Source organism: Moschus berezovskii, chromosome 23 (assembly GCF_049115385.1).
Source record: "Moschus berezovskii isolate FMDL1 chromosome 23, NW_MosBer_1.0, whole genome shotgun sequence".
Lineage (NCBI taxonomy): Eukaryota > Metazoa > Chordata > Mammalia > Artiodactyla > Moschidae > Moschus > Moschus berezovskii.
In genome coordinates, this window is record NC_142482.1 from 12,489,959 (window position 1) to 12,511,113 (window position 21,155).

General features: G+C 36.8%; 1 protein-coding gene across 3 annotated transcripts in view; it reads right to left on the reverse strand.

The window, feature by feature from the left end:
* The window catches only part of KHDRBS2 (KH RNA binding domain containing, signal transduction associated 2), a 795,143-nt gene that overhangs the window by 480,739 nt on the left and 293,249 nt on the right, over positions 1 to 21,155 (reverse strand). For all 3 annotated transcript variants that reach the window (XM_055406844.2, XM_088831069.1, XM_088831070.1), the window contains exon 3: positions 9,541 to 9,657. In XM_055406844.2, the coding sequence (XP_055262819.1) occupies positions 9,541 to 9,657 (117 nt within the window). The remainder of the gene's footprint in view (positions 1 to 9,540; positions 9,658 to 21,155) is intronic.

Below are 21,155 nucleotides of genomic sequence, written 5' to 3' on the forward strand. Positions count from 1 at the left end.
ACCTTACCAAAGCAAAAAAATAAAATACAAACCCAGTCATCAACTGACAAGATTACCACCTCATTCAGCCTTGCACATCAGAGGAAAAACAAACAAACAAAAACTTAGCACAAATCTCATCCTATACAAAGCTTACACAAAACACTGGACCAATTTTAGGAGGGCAGAAACCAGAAGGAAGAATGAATTCAACCTTGAAGCCTGAGAAAAGGAGACATAAAAAACAATAAGTTTAAAAAAATAATGAAAAGGCAGAAAAATACTACACAAATGAAGGAACAAACTAGAAACACAGAAGTACAAATAAATGAAGAGGAAACAGGAAAACTACCTGAAAAAGAATTCAGAATAATGATAGGAAAGATGATGAAAAACCTTAAAAAAAAGAATGAGGAAAATGCAAGTATTAATTAACAAAGACCTAGAAGACTTTCATTATTCTGGGCTCCAAAATCACTGCAGATGGTGACTGCAGCCATGAAATTAAAAGACGCTTGTTCCTTGGAAGGAAACTTATGACCAACCTTGATAGCATATTAAAAAGCAGAGACATTACTTTGCTGACAAAAATCCATCCTAGTTAACGCTATGGTTTTTCCATTAGTCATATATAGATGTGAGAGTTGGACTATAAAGAAAGCTGACCATCGAAGAATAGACGCTTTTGAACTGTGGTGTTGGAGAAGACTCTTGAGAGACCCTTGGACTTCAAGGAGATCCAATAAGTCCATCCTAAAGTAGATCAATCCTGGGTGTTCATTGGAAGGACTGATGTTAAAGCGGAAACTCCAATACTTCGTCCACCTAATGCGGAGTGCTGACGCATTTGAAAAGACCCTGACGCTGGGAAAGATTGAGGGCAGGAGGAGAAGGGGACGACAGAGGATGAGATGGTTGGATGGCATCACTGTCACAATGGACATGGGTTTGGGTGGACTCTGGGAGTTGGCGATGGACAGGGAGGCCTGGCATGCTGCGTTTCATGGGGTCACAAAGAGTCGGACATGACTCAGCGACTGAACTGAGAAGAATTAAAGAATAAACATACAGAGACAAACAACACAGTTACAGAAATTAAAAATACTCTAGAAGGAATCAATACCAGAATATCTGAAGCATAAGAACGAATCAGTGACCAGGAAGATAAAATGATGGAAATAACTTCTGAAGAATAGGGTAAGGCAAAAAGAATAAAGTGAAAAAGGTCTCAGAGACCTCTGGGACAATACCAAACACAACCGACTTTCAAATTATAGGAATCCCAGAAACAGAAGAGAAAAAGCAGTATGAGAAAATTTTTGAAGAGACTATAGTTGAAAATTTCCCCAACAAGGAAAATGAAATAGTCAGTCAAGTCCAAGAGGCAAGGCACAAAGAGTCCCACACAGGATATACCCCAAAAGAAACACACCAAGACACATACTAATCAAACTAACAAAGACTAAACACAAAGAAAGAATATTAAAAGCAGCAAGGGATAAGAAACAAGTAACATACAAGGGAAACCCCATACTTTTAACAGATATTCTTTCAGCAGAAACTGAGCAGGCCAGAGGGAATGGCAGGATATAGTTAAAATATTGAAAGGGCAAAATCTAAAACCAAAATTATAGTACTCAGCAAGGATTCCAGTCAAAATTGATGGTGAAATAAAAAACTTTTCAGACAAGCAAAAGTTAAGATAATTCAGCACCACCAAACCAGCTTTACAACAAGTGTTAAAGGGACTTCTATAGTTAAGAAATACAACAGAAGAAAAAAGATCTCAAAATCAACCTCAAACAATTAAGAAAATGGCAATAGGAACATATATATCAATAGTTACTTTAAATGGATTAAACACTCCAACCAAAAAACACAGACTGGCTGAATGGATACAAAACAAGACCCATACATATGCTGTCTCCACTTCAAACATAAAGACACATGTAGACTGAAAGTGAGAGGATAGAAAAACATGCTCCATGCAAATGGGAAGCAAAAGAAAGCTGGAGAAGCAATCTTCATATCAGACAAAATAGACCTTAAAATAAAGAAGGTTACAAGAGATAAGGAAGGACACCACATAATGACGAAGGGGTCAATGCAAGAGGAAGACATAACAATTGTAAACGTCTATGCACCCAACATAGGAATACTTCGATACATAAGACAAATACTAAGAAACATAAAAGGAGAAATTGACAGTAACACAATAATAGTAGGAGACTGTAACACCCGACGCACACAATGGACAGATCATCAAAACAGAAAATTAATACGGAAACACAAGTCTTAAATGATACATTAGATGAGATGAATCTTATTGATATCTTCAGGACATGCCATCCAAATGCAGAAGAATACACTTGCTTCTAAAGTGCACATAGAACATTCTCCAGGATAGATCATTTATTGGGTCACAAATCAAACGTCAGTAATTTTAAGAAAAGTGAAATCATATCAAGCATCTTCTCTGACCACAATGCTATGAGACAAGATATCAATTATAAGAAAATAAAAAGTGTAAGAAACACAAACACATGGAGATTAAACAACACATTTCTAAATAACCAAAGGTTATTGAAAGAATGGAAATCAAAAATTTTCTAGAAATAAATGACAATGAAAAGACAACTCAAAACATATGAGACGCAGCAAAAGCAGTTATAAGAGGGAAATATATAGTAATACAATCCTACCTCAACAAACAAGAAAAACATCGAATAGACAACCTAACTTTACACCTAAAAAAACTAGTAAAAGAACAGAAAACCACAAAGTTAGTAGAAGGAAGAATTTATAAATGTCTGAGCAGAAAAAAATGAAAAAGAAATGAAAGAAACAATAGCAAAGATTAATAAAACTAAAAGCTGGTTCTTTGAGAACATATACCAGATTGACAAACCCTTAACCAGAATCATCAATAAAAAAAGAGAGAAGAATCAAATCAACAAAATTAGGAATGAAAAAGGAGAGGTTACAACAGACAATGCAGAAATACAAAGTATTATAAAAGACTATTATGAACAACTATATGGCAATAAATTGGATATTTGGAAGAAATGAAGAGATTCTTAGATAAGTTCTATCTTCCAACACTGAACCAGAAAAAAAAAAAAATAGAAATTATGAACAACCCAATTACAAGCACTGAAATAGAAGCTGTAATAAAAGATCTCCCAGAGAACAAAAGCCCAGGACTAGATGGCTTCACAGGAGAATTCTACAAAACAATTATAAAAGAGCTAATGCCTATCCTTATAAAACTCTTTCAAAAAATTGCAGAGGATGGAGCACTTCCAACCTCATTCTATGAGGCCACCATCACCCTGACACCAAAACCAGGCAAAGACAACACAGAAAAAGAAAACTACAGTCCAATATCATTGATGAACATAGATGCAAATATCCTCAACAAAATTTAAAAAAACAGAATTCAGCAAAACATCAGAAAGCACACAAAAAACCACATTATGATCAAGTTGGGTTTATTCCAGGAATGCAAGGGTTCTTCGGTATACACAAATCAATCAATGTGATACACTATGTTAACAAATTAAAAGGTAATAAATGTATGATCATCTCAATAGACATAAAAAAGCCTTTGACAAAATTCAGAACCCTTTTATGATTAAAATTCTTTAAAAAATAAGCATGGAAGGAAGTTACCTCAACTTAGTAAAGGCCATATATTATAAGTCTATAGCAAACATTATTCTCAATGGTGAAAAACTGAAAGCATTCTCCCTATCATCAGGAACAAGAGAAGGGTGCCCACTTTCACCACTATGCTCAGCATAGTTCTGGAAGTCTTAGCTACAGCAATCAGGGAAGAAAAATAAGTAAAAGGAATCCAGATCAGAAAACAAGAAGTAAAGGTTTCACTGTTTGCAGATGACATGATACTGTACATAGAAAACCCTAAACTTAGTATCAGAAAATTACTAGAGCTAATCAGTGAATTTAGCAAAGTTGCAGGATACAAAATCAACACAGAAATCACTTGCATTTCTATATACTAACAATGAAAAATCAGAAAGAGAAATTAAGGAATCAATGCCATTCACACTGCAACAAAAATAATTAAATAACTAGGAATAAACTTACTTAAAGAGATGAAAGAACTGCATCCATAAAAATGATAAGACACTAATGAAAGAAATCAAAGACCACATAAACAGATGGAGAGATATACCATGTTCCTAGATAGGAAGAATCAATAATGTGAAAATGACTGTACTACCAAATACAGTCTACAGATTCAATGCGATCCCTATCAAATCACCAATGGCATTTTTCACAGAACTAGAACAAAAAATTTCACAATTCATATGGAAACACAAAAGACCCCAAATAGCCAAAGCAGTTTTGAGAATGGAGCTGGAGGAATCAATCTTTCTGATTTCAGATTATACTACAAAGCTACAGTCATCAAGACAGTATGGTACTGGCACAAAAACAGAAATGTAAACCAATGGAACAAGATAGAAAACCCAGAAATAAACCCATGCAACTATGGGTACCTCCTTTTTGATGTAGGAGGCAAGAATATACAATTGGCCAAAGACATCCTCTTCAATAAATGGTGCTGGGAAAACTGGACAGCTGCATTTAAAAGAATGAAATTAGAAGTCTTCCTAGTACCATACACAAAGGTAAACTCAAAATGGGTTAAAGACCTAAATGCAAGACAAGAAACTATAAAACTCTTAGACTAAAACATAGGCAGACCATTCGATGACATAAATCAAAACTAGAACCTCTATGACCCACCTCTGAGAGTAAAGGAAATGAAAACAAAAGTAAACAAGTGAGACTTGATTAAACTTAAAAGCTTTTTTCACAACAAAGGAAACTATAGCAAAATGAAAACACAACCCTCAGAATGGGAGAAAATAATAGCAAATGAAACAATAAACAAAGGATTAATTTCAAAAATATACAAGCAGTTCATACTACTCAATGCCAGAAACAAACAACACAATCAAAAAGTAGGAAAAAGACCTAAACAGACATTTCTCCAGAGAAGACATACAGATGGCTAACACACACATGAAAAGATGTTCAATATCACTCATTATTGAAATGAAGTGAAATGAAGTGGCTCAGTGGTGTCCAACTCTTTGTGACACCGTGAACTGTAGCCTATCTACTAAGCTCCTCCATCTGTCCATGGGGTTTTCCAGGAAAGAGTACCAGAGTGGGTTGCTATTTCCTTCTCCAGGGTGATCTTCCCGACCCAGGGATCGAACCGGGTCCCCCACATTGTAGGCAGATGCTTTTACTGTCTGAGCCACCAGGCAAGGCCATTATTACAGAAATGCAAATCAAAACTACGATTAGATATCACCTCACACCAGTCAGAATGGCCATCTACCAAAAGTCTACAAACAAAAAATTTGGGGAATGGCGTGGAGAAAAGGGAATGCTCCTGCACTGATGGTGGGAATGTAAATAGATGCATCCACTTTGGAAGACGGTATGTATATTCCTTAGAAACCTAGGAATAAAACCACCGTATGACTCAGCGATCCCACTAGGCATATACCTGAGGAAACCAAAATTGAAAAAAGCACATGTATATCCCATCGTTCATTGTAGCACTATTTACAATAGCTAGAACATGGAAGCAACCTAGATATACATTGACAGGTGAATGGATAAAGAATAATACTCAGTCATAAAAATGAATGCATTTGAGTTAGTTCTGATGAGGTGGATGAACCTAGAACTTATTACACAAAGTGAAGTGAGTCAGAAAAAGAAAGATAAATATCATTTTCTAACGCATATATACAGAATCTAGAAAAATGGTACTGAAGACTTTATTTACAGGGCAACAATAGAGAAACAGACATAGAGAATAGGCTTATGGATATGGGGAGAGGTGAGGAAAGGGTGAGATGTATGGAAAGAGTAATATGGAAACGTATATTTTCATATACAAAATAGATAGCCAAGGGGAATTTGCTGTGTGGCTCAGGAAACTCAAGCAGGGGCTCTGTATCAACCTAGAGGGGTGGGATCAGGAGGGAGACAGTAGGGAGGTTCAAAAGGGAGGGGATATATGTATATCTACGGTTGATTCATGTTGAGGTTTGACAGAAAAAAACAAAATTCTATAAAGCAATTATCCTTCACTAAAAAAGATAAGTTAAAAAAATAAAGAAGTGATACAATTAGCCAATATATGCATGCAATAGTCAACCCTATAAATAAACTAGAAGCTAATATCTAAATATGGAGAAGGCAAGGGCAAGCCACTCCAGTACTATTGCCTAGAAAATCCCATGGATGGAGGAGCCTGGTTGGCTGTAGTCCGTGGGGTCGCTAAGGGTCGGACACGACTGAGCGACTTCACTTTCACTTTTCACTTTCACACATTGGAGAAGGAAATGGCAACCCACTCCAGTGTTCTTGCCTGGAGAATCCCAGGGATGGGGGAGCCTGGTGGGCTTCCGTCTATGGGGTCGCACAGAGTCGGACATGACTGAAGTGACTTAGCAGCAGCAGCAATATCTAAATAAAGGATGGATGAGAGCAACTGATTGAAAATAACATTCTCAAAGAAATTTGCTGCAAAAGCAAACAAAGATATCAAGTAGTGCTAAATGGAAATGTACATGCTAAGTAGTTTCTGTTGTGTCTGACTCTTTGTGACTCTATGGACTTCATCCCACCAGGCTCCTCTGCCCATGGGATCCTCCAGGCAAGAGTACTGGAGTGGGTTGCCATGCCCTCCTCCAGGGTATCTCCCCAACTCAGGGATTCAACCTACATCTCTTACATCTCCTACACTGGCAGGCAAGTTCTTTACCACTAGTGCCACCTGGGAAGGTCCAAATGGGAATAAGCACGGTTATAAACAAAGATAGGGCTATGACTGCCAGGATAGTTACAAATAAAGACATGAATTCTCCTTCAGAGCAATCACTTGCATTCTCTCTTCTCTGAATTTCCTTGTGTTCTTCCCTTCTCCTTTTCCAGTGTTACACTTTATCATCATACCAAACTACTACTACCAACATTAACATCTCTCCCTTCCTCTGTTTTGTTTTAATCCATAACAGTTATCAGTGTTTGAAAGTAGAAAATATATTTGTTCACTTATTTACTGTCCATCTCTCCCATTGGAATGCAAACTCCAGGGAGAATTTTTTTCCCCCTCACATTTATTACTGTGAACTAGAGCTGCAAAATCAGATAAGTTTTAATCATTTGCTAGAAAAATAAAATTACATAAAATATTCCTTTCTGTTCAGGTCATGTGGCAGAGAGGCAAAATTAGGAACACAGCAATAAAAAATTTACCAAGCATTTATTTTTATTTTAATCAAGTGTTTACTAAGGTAAGTTTTTTTCACATCTACGTCTGTGGTTTTATTTCAGCTGTGTTGTCTTTGGTAGTTAAGGTCTTATCTAGAGTTTAACAAGCAGATTTTATACTACTATATATTATTATTGATATTGTTGCTATTAAATGTTTTCATTTTCTTTCATTTTTAAAAAGGACCTATGAAAATACTCATGAAAACATGATGGATCATCCAAAATGTAATCAATATAGAAACAGGATTTTAAGTAACAGGTAAATTAGAGAAGGAAATGGCAACCCACTCCAGTATTCTTGCCTGGAAAATCCCCATGGGCAGAGAAGCCTGGTGGGCTACAGCCTATGGGGTCGTAAGAGTCAGACACGATTGAGCAACTAAGCACACAACACAATATTAGTAAACTAAACCTAACAGAAAGTTAATAGAATCAAATTTGTTTCTTCATATATTTTTCTTAAAATTATGTTGGTAGCTAACCATGTTCACAGGAAAAGTAGAATCCTATACAAAACTATATGAACAAGAAAAATGTCCAAATACGTGGAAATAAAAAACACACTTATTTGTTTTAAAAAATGTGAAGAGACTACATGTGCCTCTGGGTATGCAAAGGTAACTAAGACATTTCTCTAGTCCATGAAAGCTAACAGTGTAATAGGTAAAACAGAAAGTTTCAGTAAAATGTGTTTTATGGTTAAGTAAGCCTATCACAGGGATTAGGAAATCTCTGTATGATCTAAATCTTAAAGACTATGTGAGAGTATAAAAACATACAAACTGAAATTTCTATGGTATGACTTTGAGATATCTGGAAAACATATAACAAATAATTAAAGAATATATGAAAAAACAATATAGATAATTATATGTCAATTTATCCTCATATACATAGAAAATCTAAATATGCTTATAGCAAAAGACAAAAACTATTTCTTAAATACTTTTATTATTTCTTCTAAACATACTCTGATTAACTAGGAGCAGGACATTTAGCAAAAAAGTCAATCTTATGAAATTATACACAGTAGACAGTAACTAAAATATACTCAAAATTTATACTAGCAAATAGCATCCTTTTGCAAATTACAAAACTGATCATTAATCGTCTTTTTTTTTTTTTTTTTAAGTACCCATATAGCATGTCTTGGTCAAACACCATATATGGCCTTGTTACAATAAAGATCAAACATGTATGGTACATTCACAAATTCAGTAACATTTCTCAGTATAAATTTCTCCCTTTAATATTTCATACTAATAGTTGAGCAACTCCTAAACTATCTCTAAGCAATTTTTATAGTCAGAATTAAAATGTTTGATTATTTTATTTTCCCTGGTAACATCAAATAAGAAAAAGTATGGCCAGGTCAAATGATACTACCAATACATAGTCACCCTTTCTCAATTAACTTTAAGAGATACTTTATGAATAAATCTCTATAAATAGTTATTTCAACAAAACAAAGAATTCAAAAGCAGAGGATATTTCCCATTTATAAAATGGTGAAATGATGTAGTTCAAGTGCAATGTAAATCATTTCAAATATGCAAGTTGATATATTTATTAGCTTATTTGTCTTTGAGGATGAGTTGAGTCGTTGAGTATCACTGACACATTACAATAAATAAGTGGAACTCTCATGCGTGCATATGTGTGTGCTAGTAGCTTAGTTGTGTCCAGCTCTTTGCAACCCCGTGGACTGTAGCCTGCCAGGCTCCTCTATTCATGGGATTCTCCAGGCAAGAACACTGGAGTGGGTTGCTATTTCCTTCTCCAAAACTCTCTTAGATTTGCAGCTAAGTATTTGAAATTGCTTCAGGTAAGAGGATCAGAGTGAAGTGGAGTGGAAAGATAAAATAAGGGAATGATACATGGGATGGGATCAGAAGATCCAACTGAAGAAAGAAAAAGGATCCAGTCAGGAAATTAAAGAAAATGAGTACACACATACAGAAATATCCTACAGAGGACACGAAAGAAAGGAACAGATTTGATGGCCACCTAAACAAAGGACTAAAAAAGAATAAAATACAAAATTACATGCTTTGGGGGAAAAAGACCAGTAGCTTATTTTCATGAAGATAAAGAAGATATGCAGAGTAGTCCTCAAAGGGTAAAGATTATGGGAACTGATTGGAGGACAGCTCAGATGTGCTTGTGAATGTGGCCACCCTGTTACAACGGATTCCCTGTGAATCTTTAGAACAGATTCAAAGTTCATACCTTTGCTTTATCTCTCATTGATCCTTTGCCTAGGATAGACATTTTAGCACCTGTTTCTTCCTGTAGCCTCTTCAAGGAGTTTCCTCTCGGTCCGAGCAATTTGCCCACAAAATTGAACTAGGAAACAAAATCATTAGAACATCTATATTAAGTAGAGAAAAGGAATGATTTAAACCAAACAAAACTGATAGCTTATGGTTTTTTGAACTTTATCATGGAGAACAGAGTTATGCCTCTCACACACCCAAACACCCAATCACAGACACACACACAGGAAACCACCCCAGACCTATGAGCTCAGATACACTTCTAAAGAGATGCTTCTTCCTAAAGAAATGTTAAAGTCAGTAATCTTTTGAAAATATAATTTACTTATATAATAACATAAATTATTTAAAAAGAAATTAGGGAGAAGTACTAAGGTTTATAAAATTTCTAAAGGGTTTTTCTCTCCAATCAGATTATTGAAATAAAGAAAAATTTTAACCTGCCTGTGTACATTCAAAATTGCAAAAAAGAAAAAAAAAACACCAAATTTATTTTAAATTAAAATTTAACATTAAAAAAAAATTTAAAGATTCATGTTTGGCAAGCATTGTCTATGTCCATAAGAGTCCATTTTAAATTTCATGATTGGTAATAAAGAGATTCAATTGTTCTTCAATCTTACCTTCTTTGTATTAAAGTGTTGTTCTAAAGATCAGCAAATAAGAGATGTAAACGCATGCAAAAGGGTTTAAAATGCTAGAAAGTGCATATATACAAAGCAGCTTGCTTACATGCAAAATTTTAGGGCTAAGGGCATGTATAACTGGTCTATTAATTATGAAATCTGGTTATAAACAAGGGAAGTAAAGGCAGTTATGAGCGTTTGTTGCCAGCTACTAAATGAATATCACTACTTGAAATTACTGAAGTAATTACTCATTAATTTTAAAAAAATGGATTAGAATTCATTAAACACTATTTTGGGCACGTGAAACAGAAAAAAACAAAATTAAGTAACTGTCTTCTATATCAGAGTTATTATATATTTTTAAATACCCACAGTAAGAAACAAACCACACTTAATGGTGAAAAACTAAATAGTTTCCCCATAAATATAGGATAAAGTCAAGATGCCTGTTCTCACCACACCTTTTCAGTGCTACACTGGAATGTGGATATCTACAGGCATGTAAGATAAATAGAACAGAATAAAGTTCAAAAAGACCACATTTAGATCAACTGATTCTCAACAAAAGTGCCAGACACTATTTGAAAGGTAAAATCTTTTTGACAAATGGTGCTGAAACAACTGGATAGTCATATGCAAAAACAAGCCCCCAAAATAATTTTACATTCTAACACACATTAAAGCAAAGTGAAGTTGCTCAGTTGTGTCTGAATCTTTGTGACCCTATGGACTGTAGCCCACCAAGCTCCTGCATCCATGGGATTTTCCAGCAAGAATACCGGAGTTGGTTGCCATTTTCTTCTCCAGGGGATCTCCCAAGCTCAGGAATCAAACTGGGTCTCCCACATTGCAGGCAGACTCTTTACTGTCTGGGCCACCAAGGACTCCCTGGGCTAGGAAGATCACCTGGAGGAGGGCATGGCAACCCACTCCAGTATTCTTGCCTGGAGAATCCCCATGGACAGGGAGCCTGGGGGGCTACAGCCTATGGGGTCATAAGAATTGAACATGACTGAACACACATTAAGGCAACTCCTATTTTAAGGTCTACCAGAGGCCTAAGGTAAGAAAGGAAGAGAAGTGAGGGACAAAGAAGAAGAGGAAAAATTTACCCATCTGAATGCAGAATTCCAAAGAATAGCAAGGAGAGATAGAAAGTCTTCTTAACTGAAAAAATACAAAGAAAGAGAGGAAAATAAACAGTGCTGTGATGAACATTGGAGTACATGTGTCTAGATGTCCTCCTCCAGAAGAATGGATAAGAAAGCCGTGGTACATACACACAATGGAGTATTACTCAGCCATTAAAAATAATACATTTGAATCAGTTATAATGAGGTGAATGAAATGGAGCCTATTATACAGAGTGAAGTAAGCTAGAAAGAAAAACACCAATATAGTATACTAACACATATTTATGGGATTTAGAAAGATGATAACGATAACCCTGTATATGAGACAGCAAAAGAGACACAGATGTGGAGAAGAGTCTTTTGGACTCTGTGGGAGAGGGCGAGGGTGGGATGATTTGGGAGAATGGCGTTGAAACACGTATATTATATATACATTATTATACTGGTGAAACGAATCGCCAGTCCAGGTTTGATGCATGACACAGGATGCTCGGGGCTGGTATACTTGGATGAACCAGAGGGAAGGGATGGGGAAGGAGGTGGGAGGGGGGTTCAAGATGGGGAACACATGTACACCCGGGGCAGATTCATGTCAATGTATGGCAAAACCAATACAATAATGTAAAGTAATTAGCCTCCAATTAAAATAAATAAATTAAAAAAAAAGAAAGAGAGGAAAATAATAAAATGGGAAAGACTAGATATCCCTTCAAGAAAATTAGAGATACCAAGGAAATATTTCAGAAGTGGTAAGGACCTAACATAAGCAGAAGAGATTAAGAAGTGGTGGCAAGAATACACAGAGGAACTGTACCAAAAAAGTCTTAATGACTCAGACAACCATGAAAGTGTGATCACTCCTTTAGAACGAGACATCCTAGAGTGTGAAGTCAAGCCGAGCTTAGGAAGCATTACTATGACCAAAGCTAGTGGAGGTTATAGAATTCCAACTGAGCTATTTCAAATCCTAAAAGATGATGATTAAGTGTTGCACTCAAGATGCCAGCCAATTTGGAAAACTCAGCAGTGGCCACAGGACTGGAAAACATGTTTTCATTCCAATTCCAAAGAAAGTCAATACTAAAGAATATTCCAATTACTGCAAAAATTGTGTTCATTTCACGTGCTAGCAAGGTAATTCTAAAAACCCTTCAAGCTGAGTTTCCCTGATAGTTCAGCTGGCAAAGAATACACCTGCAATGCAGGAGACCCAGTTTGATCCCTGGGTTGGGAAGATCCCCTGGAGAAGGAAATGGCGACCTGCTCCAGTATTCTCACCTGGAAAACCCCATGGACAGAGGAGCCTGGTAGACTACAATCCTTGAGGTCCCAAAGAGTCAGACACAACTGAGCAACTAACCACGAATGAATGAGGAACCAACAGTAGGTGAACTGAGAAGTCGCAGATGTACAAGCTGGATTTAGAAAAGGCAGAAGTGGAAATCAAATTGCCAGTATCTACTGGATCATAGCAAATGCAAGGGGATTCCACACACACACACACACACAAATCTACCTCTGCTTCATTGACTACTCTAAAGACTTTGTGTGGATCACAACAAACTGTGGAAAATTCTTAAAGAGATGGGAATACCAGACCACCTGACCTGCCTCTTGAGAAATCTGTATGCAAGTAAGGAAGCAATAGTTAGAACTGGACATGGAACAATGGACTGGTTCTAAATTGGGAAAGGAGTACATCAAGGCTGTATATTGTCACCCTGCTTATTTAACTTCTATGCAGAATATATCATGTGAAATGCCAGGATGAATGAAGCTCAAGCTGGAATCAAGATTGCCAGGAGAAATATCAATAACCTCAGATATGCAGATTACACCACCCTTATGGCAGAAAGTGAAGAGGAACTGAAGAGATTCTGGGTGAAAGTGAAAGAGGAGAGTGAAAAACTCACAACACTCCTGTTGTTTTGGTTTAAAATACAACACTTAAAACATTAAGATCATGGCATCTGGTCCCATCACTTCATGGCAAATAGATGGGGAAACAATGGAAACAGTGGCAGGCTTTGTTTTCTTGGGCTCCAAAATCACTGCAGATGATGAGTGTAGCCATGAAATTAAAAGATAGTTGTTTCTTGAAAGAAAAACTATGACAAACCTATACAGCATATTTAAAAGCTGAGACATCACTTTACCAAATAACGTCTGTATAATCAAAGCTATTATTTTTCCAGGAGTCGTGTATGGAAGTGGGAGTTGGACTATAAAGAAGACTGAGCACTGAAGAATTGATTTTTTCAAAAGTGGTGCTGGAGAATACTCTTGAGGGTCCCTTAGACAACAAGGAGATCAGACCAATTAATCCTAAAGAAGTCAACACTGAGTATTAATTGGAAGGACTGATGTTGAAATTGAAGCTCCAATACTTTGGGCACCTTATGTGAAGACCTAACTCATTGAAAAAGCCCCTGATTGAGGGCAGGAGGAGGAAGGGGCAACAGACGGTGAAATGGTTGGATGGTAACATCCACTCAATGAATATGAGTTTGAGCAAACTCTGGGAGATGGTGAAGGACAGGGAAGCCTGCAGTCCATAAGGTCACAAAGAGTTGGACAAGACTGAGTGACTGAACAACTACAATAGATCTAAACACAAACACAAAAAAATCAATTAGCATACAAGTAGGCCTTTGTAAATTTAAGCTAGGAAATTTACTAACAAGCAAAGAATCTTCATTGGAATATTCACTGATCCAAAAACTATTAAGAAATTAAATCTGCAAGCCACATCCTGGGAGAAAATACTCCCCATGAATATGTGTGAATAATGACTAGAATCTAGAATCTATGAAAAAACTCCATCAAGTCAATAATTAAACACACACAACACACACACACACACACACACACACACACACACACACATACACACATGTTGCTAAAACTTAAAAAAAAAAAAAGCCTAATATTGATGGTGATTTGGAACCACTAGAGCAATTATTATTTCTAATTTCAAATGATAGAGTTACTTTATGAAGAAGATTGGCAGTTATTTATGAATTTAAACACAGATCGACTACAGCCCAGTAATTCTATACATAAGTATCTAAGAGTAATAAAAGCATGTGTTCCCAAATTGCCTTGCACAAATACATTGGGACATTTTATTCATGATCACCATTAAACTGGAAATAAAGCACTGCCCATGCAACGTGAAGAGATAAAGTTTATCCACAAAAAGAAAGGAACTAGTCACCGATTGATACACCAGTATGAAATATCTCACAAACATTATATTGGGTAGAAGCATCCAGATACAAAAGAATATATCACATTAGATTCTCCACTAATACAAAATTCTAGAGGCACAAATAATACACGGTGTTAGAATTCATGAGTGGTTGCCTGTTGAGAACGTAAGGCTGAGGTTGAACTGTCTAGAAAGTACGTGCATAAAGAAACATCCAGGGTGACAGTATTATCATTTATTTTGTTGAAAGTATAAGCATATTCTTGTCAAAACTCACTGAGATGCACACTAAGACCTGTGCACTTTAATGTATGTAATGTTAGTTTCTCAGTCGGGTCTGAATCCTTGCGACCCCATGGATTGTAGCCCACCAGATTCCTCTGTCCATACGATTCTCCAGGCAAGAATACTGGATTGGGTTGCCTGTTGTGGTTCTTTGTGGACCAGGGACCTGGTGGTCCGGAGACGACAATAAGAGTGAAAGAGAGAAAGAGGCTGATACTCCCTAGTTTAAAAAGAAAACCAATAAAATCCTTGGAACAGGACTTCGTCTCCCACGAAGCCACCGGGCGCCCTCTATAGGGGGAGTGAAGGCACAGGGCACTTCTCGAGAGAGTCTCAGAAGCCCGGGCAGGAGAGTGGGCAAGACCGGACTCTAGGCTCTAAGGAATCAGCCAAGGAGAGAGAAAGAGAGGGAGAGAAAGAAAGAAAGACATGGGGACTCAAGCTCTAATGGAGCAAAGGTACTTTAACGATTTCTCTGTGAGTATATAAAGGCTGGGTACAAGAAATTTCTTTCAACAATGATAAAGGTCAGAAAACCAAACGTAGAGTAACCATTACAAATGGAACCAGGGGTTAATAATGGTCACAAGTTCAGGAGACAATCCATATCTCGAAGAAAAGGAGGAAGAGACTAAGCAGTTTTGTCAAAAGAGAATGTTTACTAGAGGAGATCCAAGCCTATCTCACACAATGAACCCAGTTCCTGGGAGAAGCTTGCTTACTCCACTTGAAAAGAAACAAAGGTCTTGTGAGAAAGAGCATGTAGGAATCCTCCTGTTAAACATTCCCTGACAGTTGTCATACCCTTTCCCAGGGGATCTCCTGACCTAGGGATCAAACCTCAGTGTCCTGCATTGCAGGCAGATTCTTTACTATCTGAATTACCAGGGAAGCACTTCCTGTATGTAAACACTACTTCAATTAAGAATGTGGGGAAACTAGAAAGTAGAAACTCCATATAAATATTTAAAAATTAATATCATAATAAAATTCCCACCAAAAATACTAGTCCCAGGCAGTTGTATAAAGGCATCTCAATAGACTCTTAGAAAATAGATCCTTCTAATCTGTGCAGAAAGTGGGGAAACTATTCCAGAGAACAAGACTAGTGGTTGACCTATGTACTGGATGCAGGAAATAGGAGACTCCTTACCTTTCCTCTGGCTCTAGAATTCATGTTCTGCCACTGTTCACACATATGCAGCCACACACATGCAGCTTTGAGAGAGCTCTGTATCGCTGAGACCATCTGTACTGTGTCAGTGACTGAACCCAGTTAAACTCTTAAGATTCTGGTGTGCATCTTTCCACTGCCCAAGACAAGCCTCACTTGTAACTCGCTTTACACTGGAGAAGGAAGTGGCAACCCACTCCAGTATTCTTATCTGGGAAATCACACAGACAGAGGAGGCTGGAGGGCTTTGTGGAGTTGAAAAAGAGTTGGGCATGACTTAGTGACTAAACAACAAAAACAAATTGCCTATTAAACCAGCAAACTATCAGTCTGGTGTGATCTGGTTCTTTCTTCAGACTTTCTTTGCCCTTGTTTACAGAGACTAGATTTTAATTTTTCCCAGGGAACTCCCCAGGTTACAAACCAACAGCAGACTGTTTCAGAGAAATAAAAGGGAAAATAACCCCCTACTCACTTAGCAGGCTAATGTAACCTTAGATGGGGGTTCCCTGGTGGCTCAGATGGTAAAGAATCTGCCTGCAATGCTGGAGAACTGGGTTTGATCCCCTGGGGGAAGGCATAGCTACCCACTCCAGTATTCTTGCCTGAAGAATCCCCATGGACAGAGAACCCTGGTGGGCTACAATCCATGGGGTTGCAAAGAGTTGGACACAACTGAGCAAGTAAGCACAGCACATAACCTTAATAGCTAGACTATTATCAAAGAAAATTTAGACTCTAAATCTACTCATGAAACAATCTATTCCACAAAATAGTAACATAACCAAGGCCTGTTCTTTATATTAAAAGTGCATGATGATGAGTTCTTATCACAGATACATAGGTAATTTAAGATTTATAATCTTTTTTTTTTTTAATATTTAGGCTGTTATTTTATTTTATTTTTTTCCATGCACCAAACTTGGACTGGTCATCTATTTCATATATGGTAATATACGTGTTTCAATGTTATTCTCTCAAATCATCCCACCCTTGCCGACGACTGAGCAACTGAACTGAACTGAACTGAATGATGACCCTATATGCAGGACACCAAAAGACACAGATGTAAAGAACAGACTTTTGACTCTGTGGGAGAAGGAAAGGGTGGGATGATTTGAGAGAATAAAATTCAAGATTTATAACTTCTATTGTAAATCACCTATTAGCAATGGAGAAAAAAAGGTTAACATCCTATTTGAACAGAAAATAATTTGATAGAATTAAAATTCAATCATTATAAACTCATATCATCTAAAACATGAGAAATTTCTTTAACCAGATAAAATGTTTCTACTCAAAATCAGTAAGAATACTATAAGTGTTTTAAATGTCAGAAAGCAAGAAGCAAAAAAATCATATAGTTTATATAATTATATATATATAAGCTTAAAATAACTTCATAAACAATTATTAGAATAATTAAAAGAGATTAGCAAGGTGTTTTATAAAAGACCATTATGAAAATCAATTGCATTTTGTATACTAACAACATATAACTAATAAATGTTTTTCTTTAAAAAAGATGCCATTTATAACAGCAGTCAAAAGCATTTTCCTAAGAATAAATTTAATTATGTATGATCAAAACCTTTACAAAGAATTTATAAAATACATTAATAAAACCATCAATTGTATATCAATAAATTGGCTACAGTCCATAGGGTAGCAAAGAGTTGGAGGTGATTGAAGTGACTTTACATGCAAACACAAATTGGAAGCAGATCACATTCATGAAGAGGGAATCTCGATGTTGTAGAGACGTCTAGTATTTTCAATTATTGTGTAAATCTAACACAATTCTAGTCATAATCACAATTAGATTTGAATCAATTTTCCAACTGGTTCCAAAAATGTTGAAAAAGATGAAAGTCTAAGAATAGTCAAAACTCAAATGCAGATGAATAAATTGAGGGTTATACCTATCACAAATGAAGACACATTATAAAGCTGTATTAATTATAATAGTGTGATACCTGTAGTCCTGGGGAACAGACAGAGAACAAAGCAATGGAATCCAGAATCAGATCCCTGCTTACATTTAAATAGTATATGATACAGGGGGCATTACAGATCACTGAGGCAGGGTAATGGCCTCTAAAATTGTCCATATCATTACATATGCTATCCTGCAAAAAGAACTTTGCAAACATGATTAAACTAGGAATTCAGAGATGAAGAGACTGCCCTATATTATCCAGCTGTGCCAAATATCCTTATAAGTGAAAGAAGGAGTCAGTAGAGTTCAAGTTTGGAGTGGTGTAACTTCGGACTTTGAAGATGGAAGGAAACCATGAGCCAAAGTATAAGGGCACCATCAAGGAGTGGAGAAATAAATAGTTTCTCCCCAGATACCCCAAAAAGGATGCAGTCTTACCAACACCTTGATTTCAGCCCCTAAGAACCATTTCAGACTGACCTCCATAGCTATAAAACAACAAATCTGTTTTTGTTGTTGTTGTTTTGAATTGCAGTATAATTGACTTACAATGTTTCACGTATACAGCAAGTGAATCAGTTATACATACATACATATATATGAATATATATGTATGCACATACACATTAATACATATATATATATATATGTGTATATATATATACCATTTGTCAGGTTCTTTTCCATTATAGGTTATTGCATGCATGCATTCTGTCACTTCAGTAATTTCTGACTCTTTGTGACCTTATGGACTGTAGCCTGCCATTATAAGATATTGAATGTAGTTCTCTGTGCTGTACAGTAGATCCTAAAATTTTAACTATTTTATATACAGAAGTATGTACTTTTTTGGTAATCTGTATATCTTAATCTCAAACTCCTAATTTATCTCTCCTTACCATCTCCTTTTTATAACCATAAGTTTATTTCCTATGTCTATGAGTCTATTTCTATTTTGTAAATAAGTTCATTTTGTAACCCTTTTTTTTCATTATCCACATGTAAGTGATATATGACATTTTATCTTCCTCTGACTGACTTACTTCACTTAGTGTGATGATCTCAAGGTCCATCTGTGTTGCTGCAAAAGGCATTATTTTGTATTTTTATGGCTAAGAAATTAAAAGACGCTTACTCCTTGGAAGGAAAGTTATGATCAACCTTGATAATATATTAAAAAGCAGAGACATTACTTTGCCAACAAAGGTCCGTCTAGTCAAGGCTATGGTTTTTCCCGTGGTCATGTATGGATGTGAGAGTTGGACTGTGAATAAGGCTGAGCGCTGAAGAATTGATGCTTTTGAACTGTGGTGTTGGAGAAGACTCTTGAGAGTCCCTTGTACCGCAAGGAGATCCAATCAGTCCATTCTAAGGGAGACCGATCCTGGGTGTTCATTGGAAGGACTGATGCTAAAGCTGAAACTGCAATACTTTGGCCACCTCATGCTACGAGTTGACTCACTGGAAAAGACTCTGATGCTGGGAAGGGTTGGGGGCGGGAGGAGAAGGGGACGACAGAGAATGAGATGGCTGGATGGCATCACCGACTCTATGGACGTGAGTTTGAGTGAACTCCGGGAGTTGGTGATGGACAGGGAGGCCTGGCATGCTGTGATTCATGGGGTCGCAGAGAGTCGGACACGACTGAGCGACTGAACTGAACTGAACTGAATATATATTACATAATATATATCTCTTCATATGGAATGCTGTCATATCTGCATTTAACCCCTGTGAATCTACCCTATGTACTTTAAATCATCTCTGGATTGACTTACATTGCCTAATACAAGGTAAGTGCTAGGTTATAAACTCAAAGTAAATTCTATGTAGAGAGTTCCTGGTGTGCAGCAAATTCAAGCTTACTTTGGGGAAACTTTTAAAACTATATATATATATATATGATTTTTAATAATATATGTATTATATATATGAAAATTTTAATTAAAAAAAGATAGATACATGATAGAGGAATAGATGAAGAAGATGTGGTATCCTCTATTAGTGGACATTTAGGTTTCTTCCAAATCTTAACTATTGTAACTAGTGTTGATATGAATATTGGGGTGCATGTATCTTTTTAATTTTCATCTTTTCCAGATACGTGTCCAGGAGTGAGGATGCTGGATAATTTGATAGCTCTATCTTTAGTTTTTTAAGGAACATCCATACTGTTTTCCACAGTAGTTGCACCAATTTACATTCCCATCAAAAGTACAGGAGGGAGGGTTCTCTTTTCTCCATACCCTATTCAGCATTTATTATTTGTAGACACTTTGATGGTGGCTATTCTAACTAGTATAAGGTGAATACTGCTGCTGCTAAGTCACTTCAGTCGTGTCCGACTCTGTGTGACCCCATAGACGGAAGCCCACCAGGCTTCCCTGTCCCTGGGATTCTCCAGGCAAGAACACTGGAGTGGGTTGCCATTTCCTTCTCCAATGTGTGAAAGTGAAAAGTGAAAGTGAAGTCGCTCCGTCGTGTCCGACCCTTAGCGACCCCACGGACTGCAGCCTACCAGGCTCCTCCATCCATGGGATTTTCTAGGCAAGAGTACTGGGGTGGCTTGCCATTGCCTTCAATTTTTATTTGCATTTCTCTAATAATTAGCAATGTTGAGTATCATTTCATGTGCCTATTAGACATCAGTGTATCATTTAGAGAAATGTCTGGGGCTTCTGCTCATTCTTCAGAATTTTTTAATATATTGATCTCCATAAGCTGTTTTCATATTTTGGAAATAAATACCTTATTGGTCACATAATTTGCAATTTTTTTCCCCATCCCATGATTTGTCTTTTCATTTTGATAATGGTTCCCTTTGCTGTGCAAAAGCTTTTATCTTTAATTAAGTGATGGTTGCTTAGTCGTGTCCAACTCTTTGTGACCCCCTGGATTGTAGCCCACCAGGCTCCTCTGTCCCTGGAATTCTCCAGGCAAGAATTCTGGAGTGGGCAGCCATTCCTTTTTCCAGGGGATCTTCCTGACCCAGGGGTCTCCTGCATTGCAAACAAATTCTTTACTCTCTGAGCCACAAGGGAAGCACTATTTGGTCCCATTTATTTTTTGCTTTTGTTTCCATTATTTTGGAGACTGATCCAAAAAAAGTTCTTTATGATTTATGTCAAAGAGTGTTCTCTCTATGCTTTCCACTAGTAGTTTTATAGTATCCAATCTTACATTTGGGTCTTTAATCC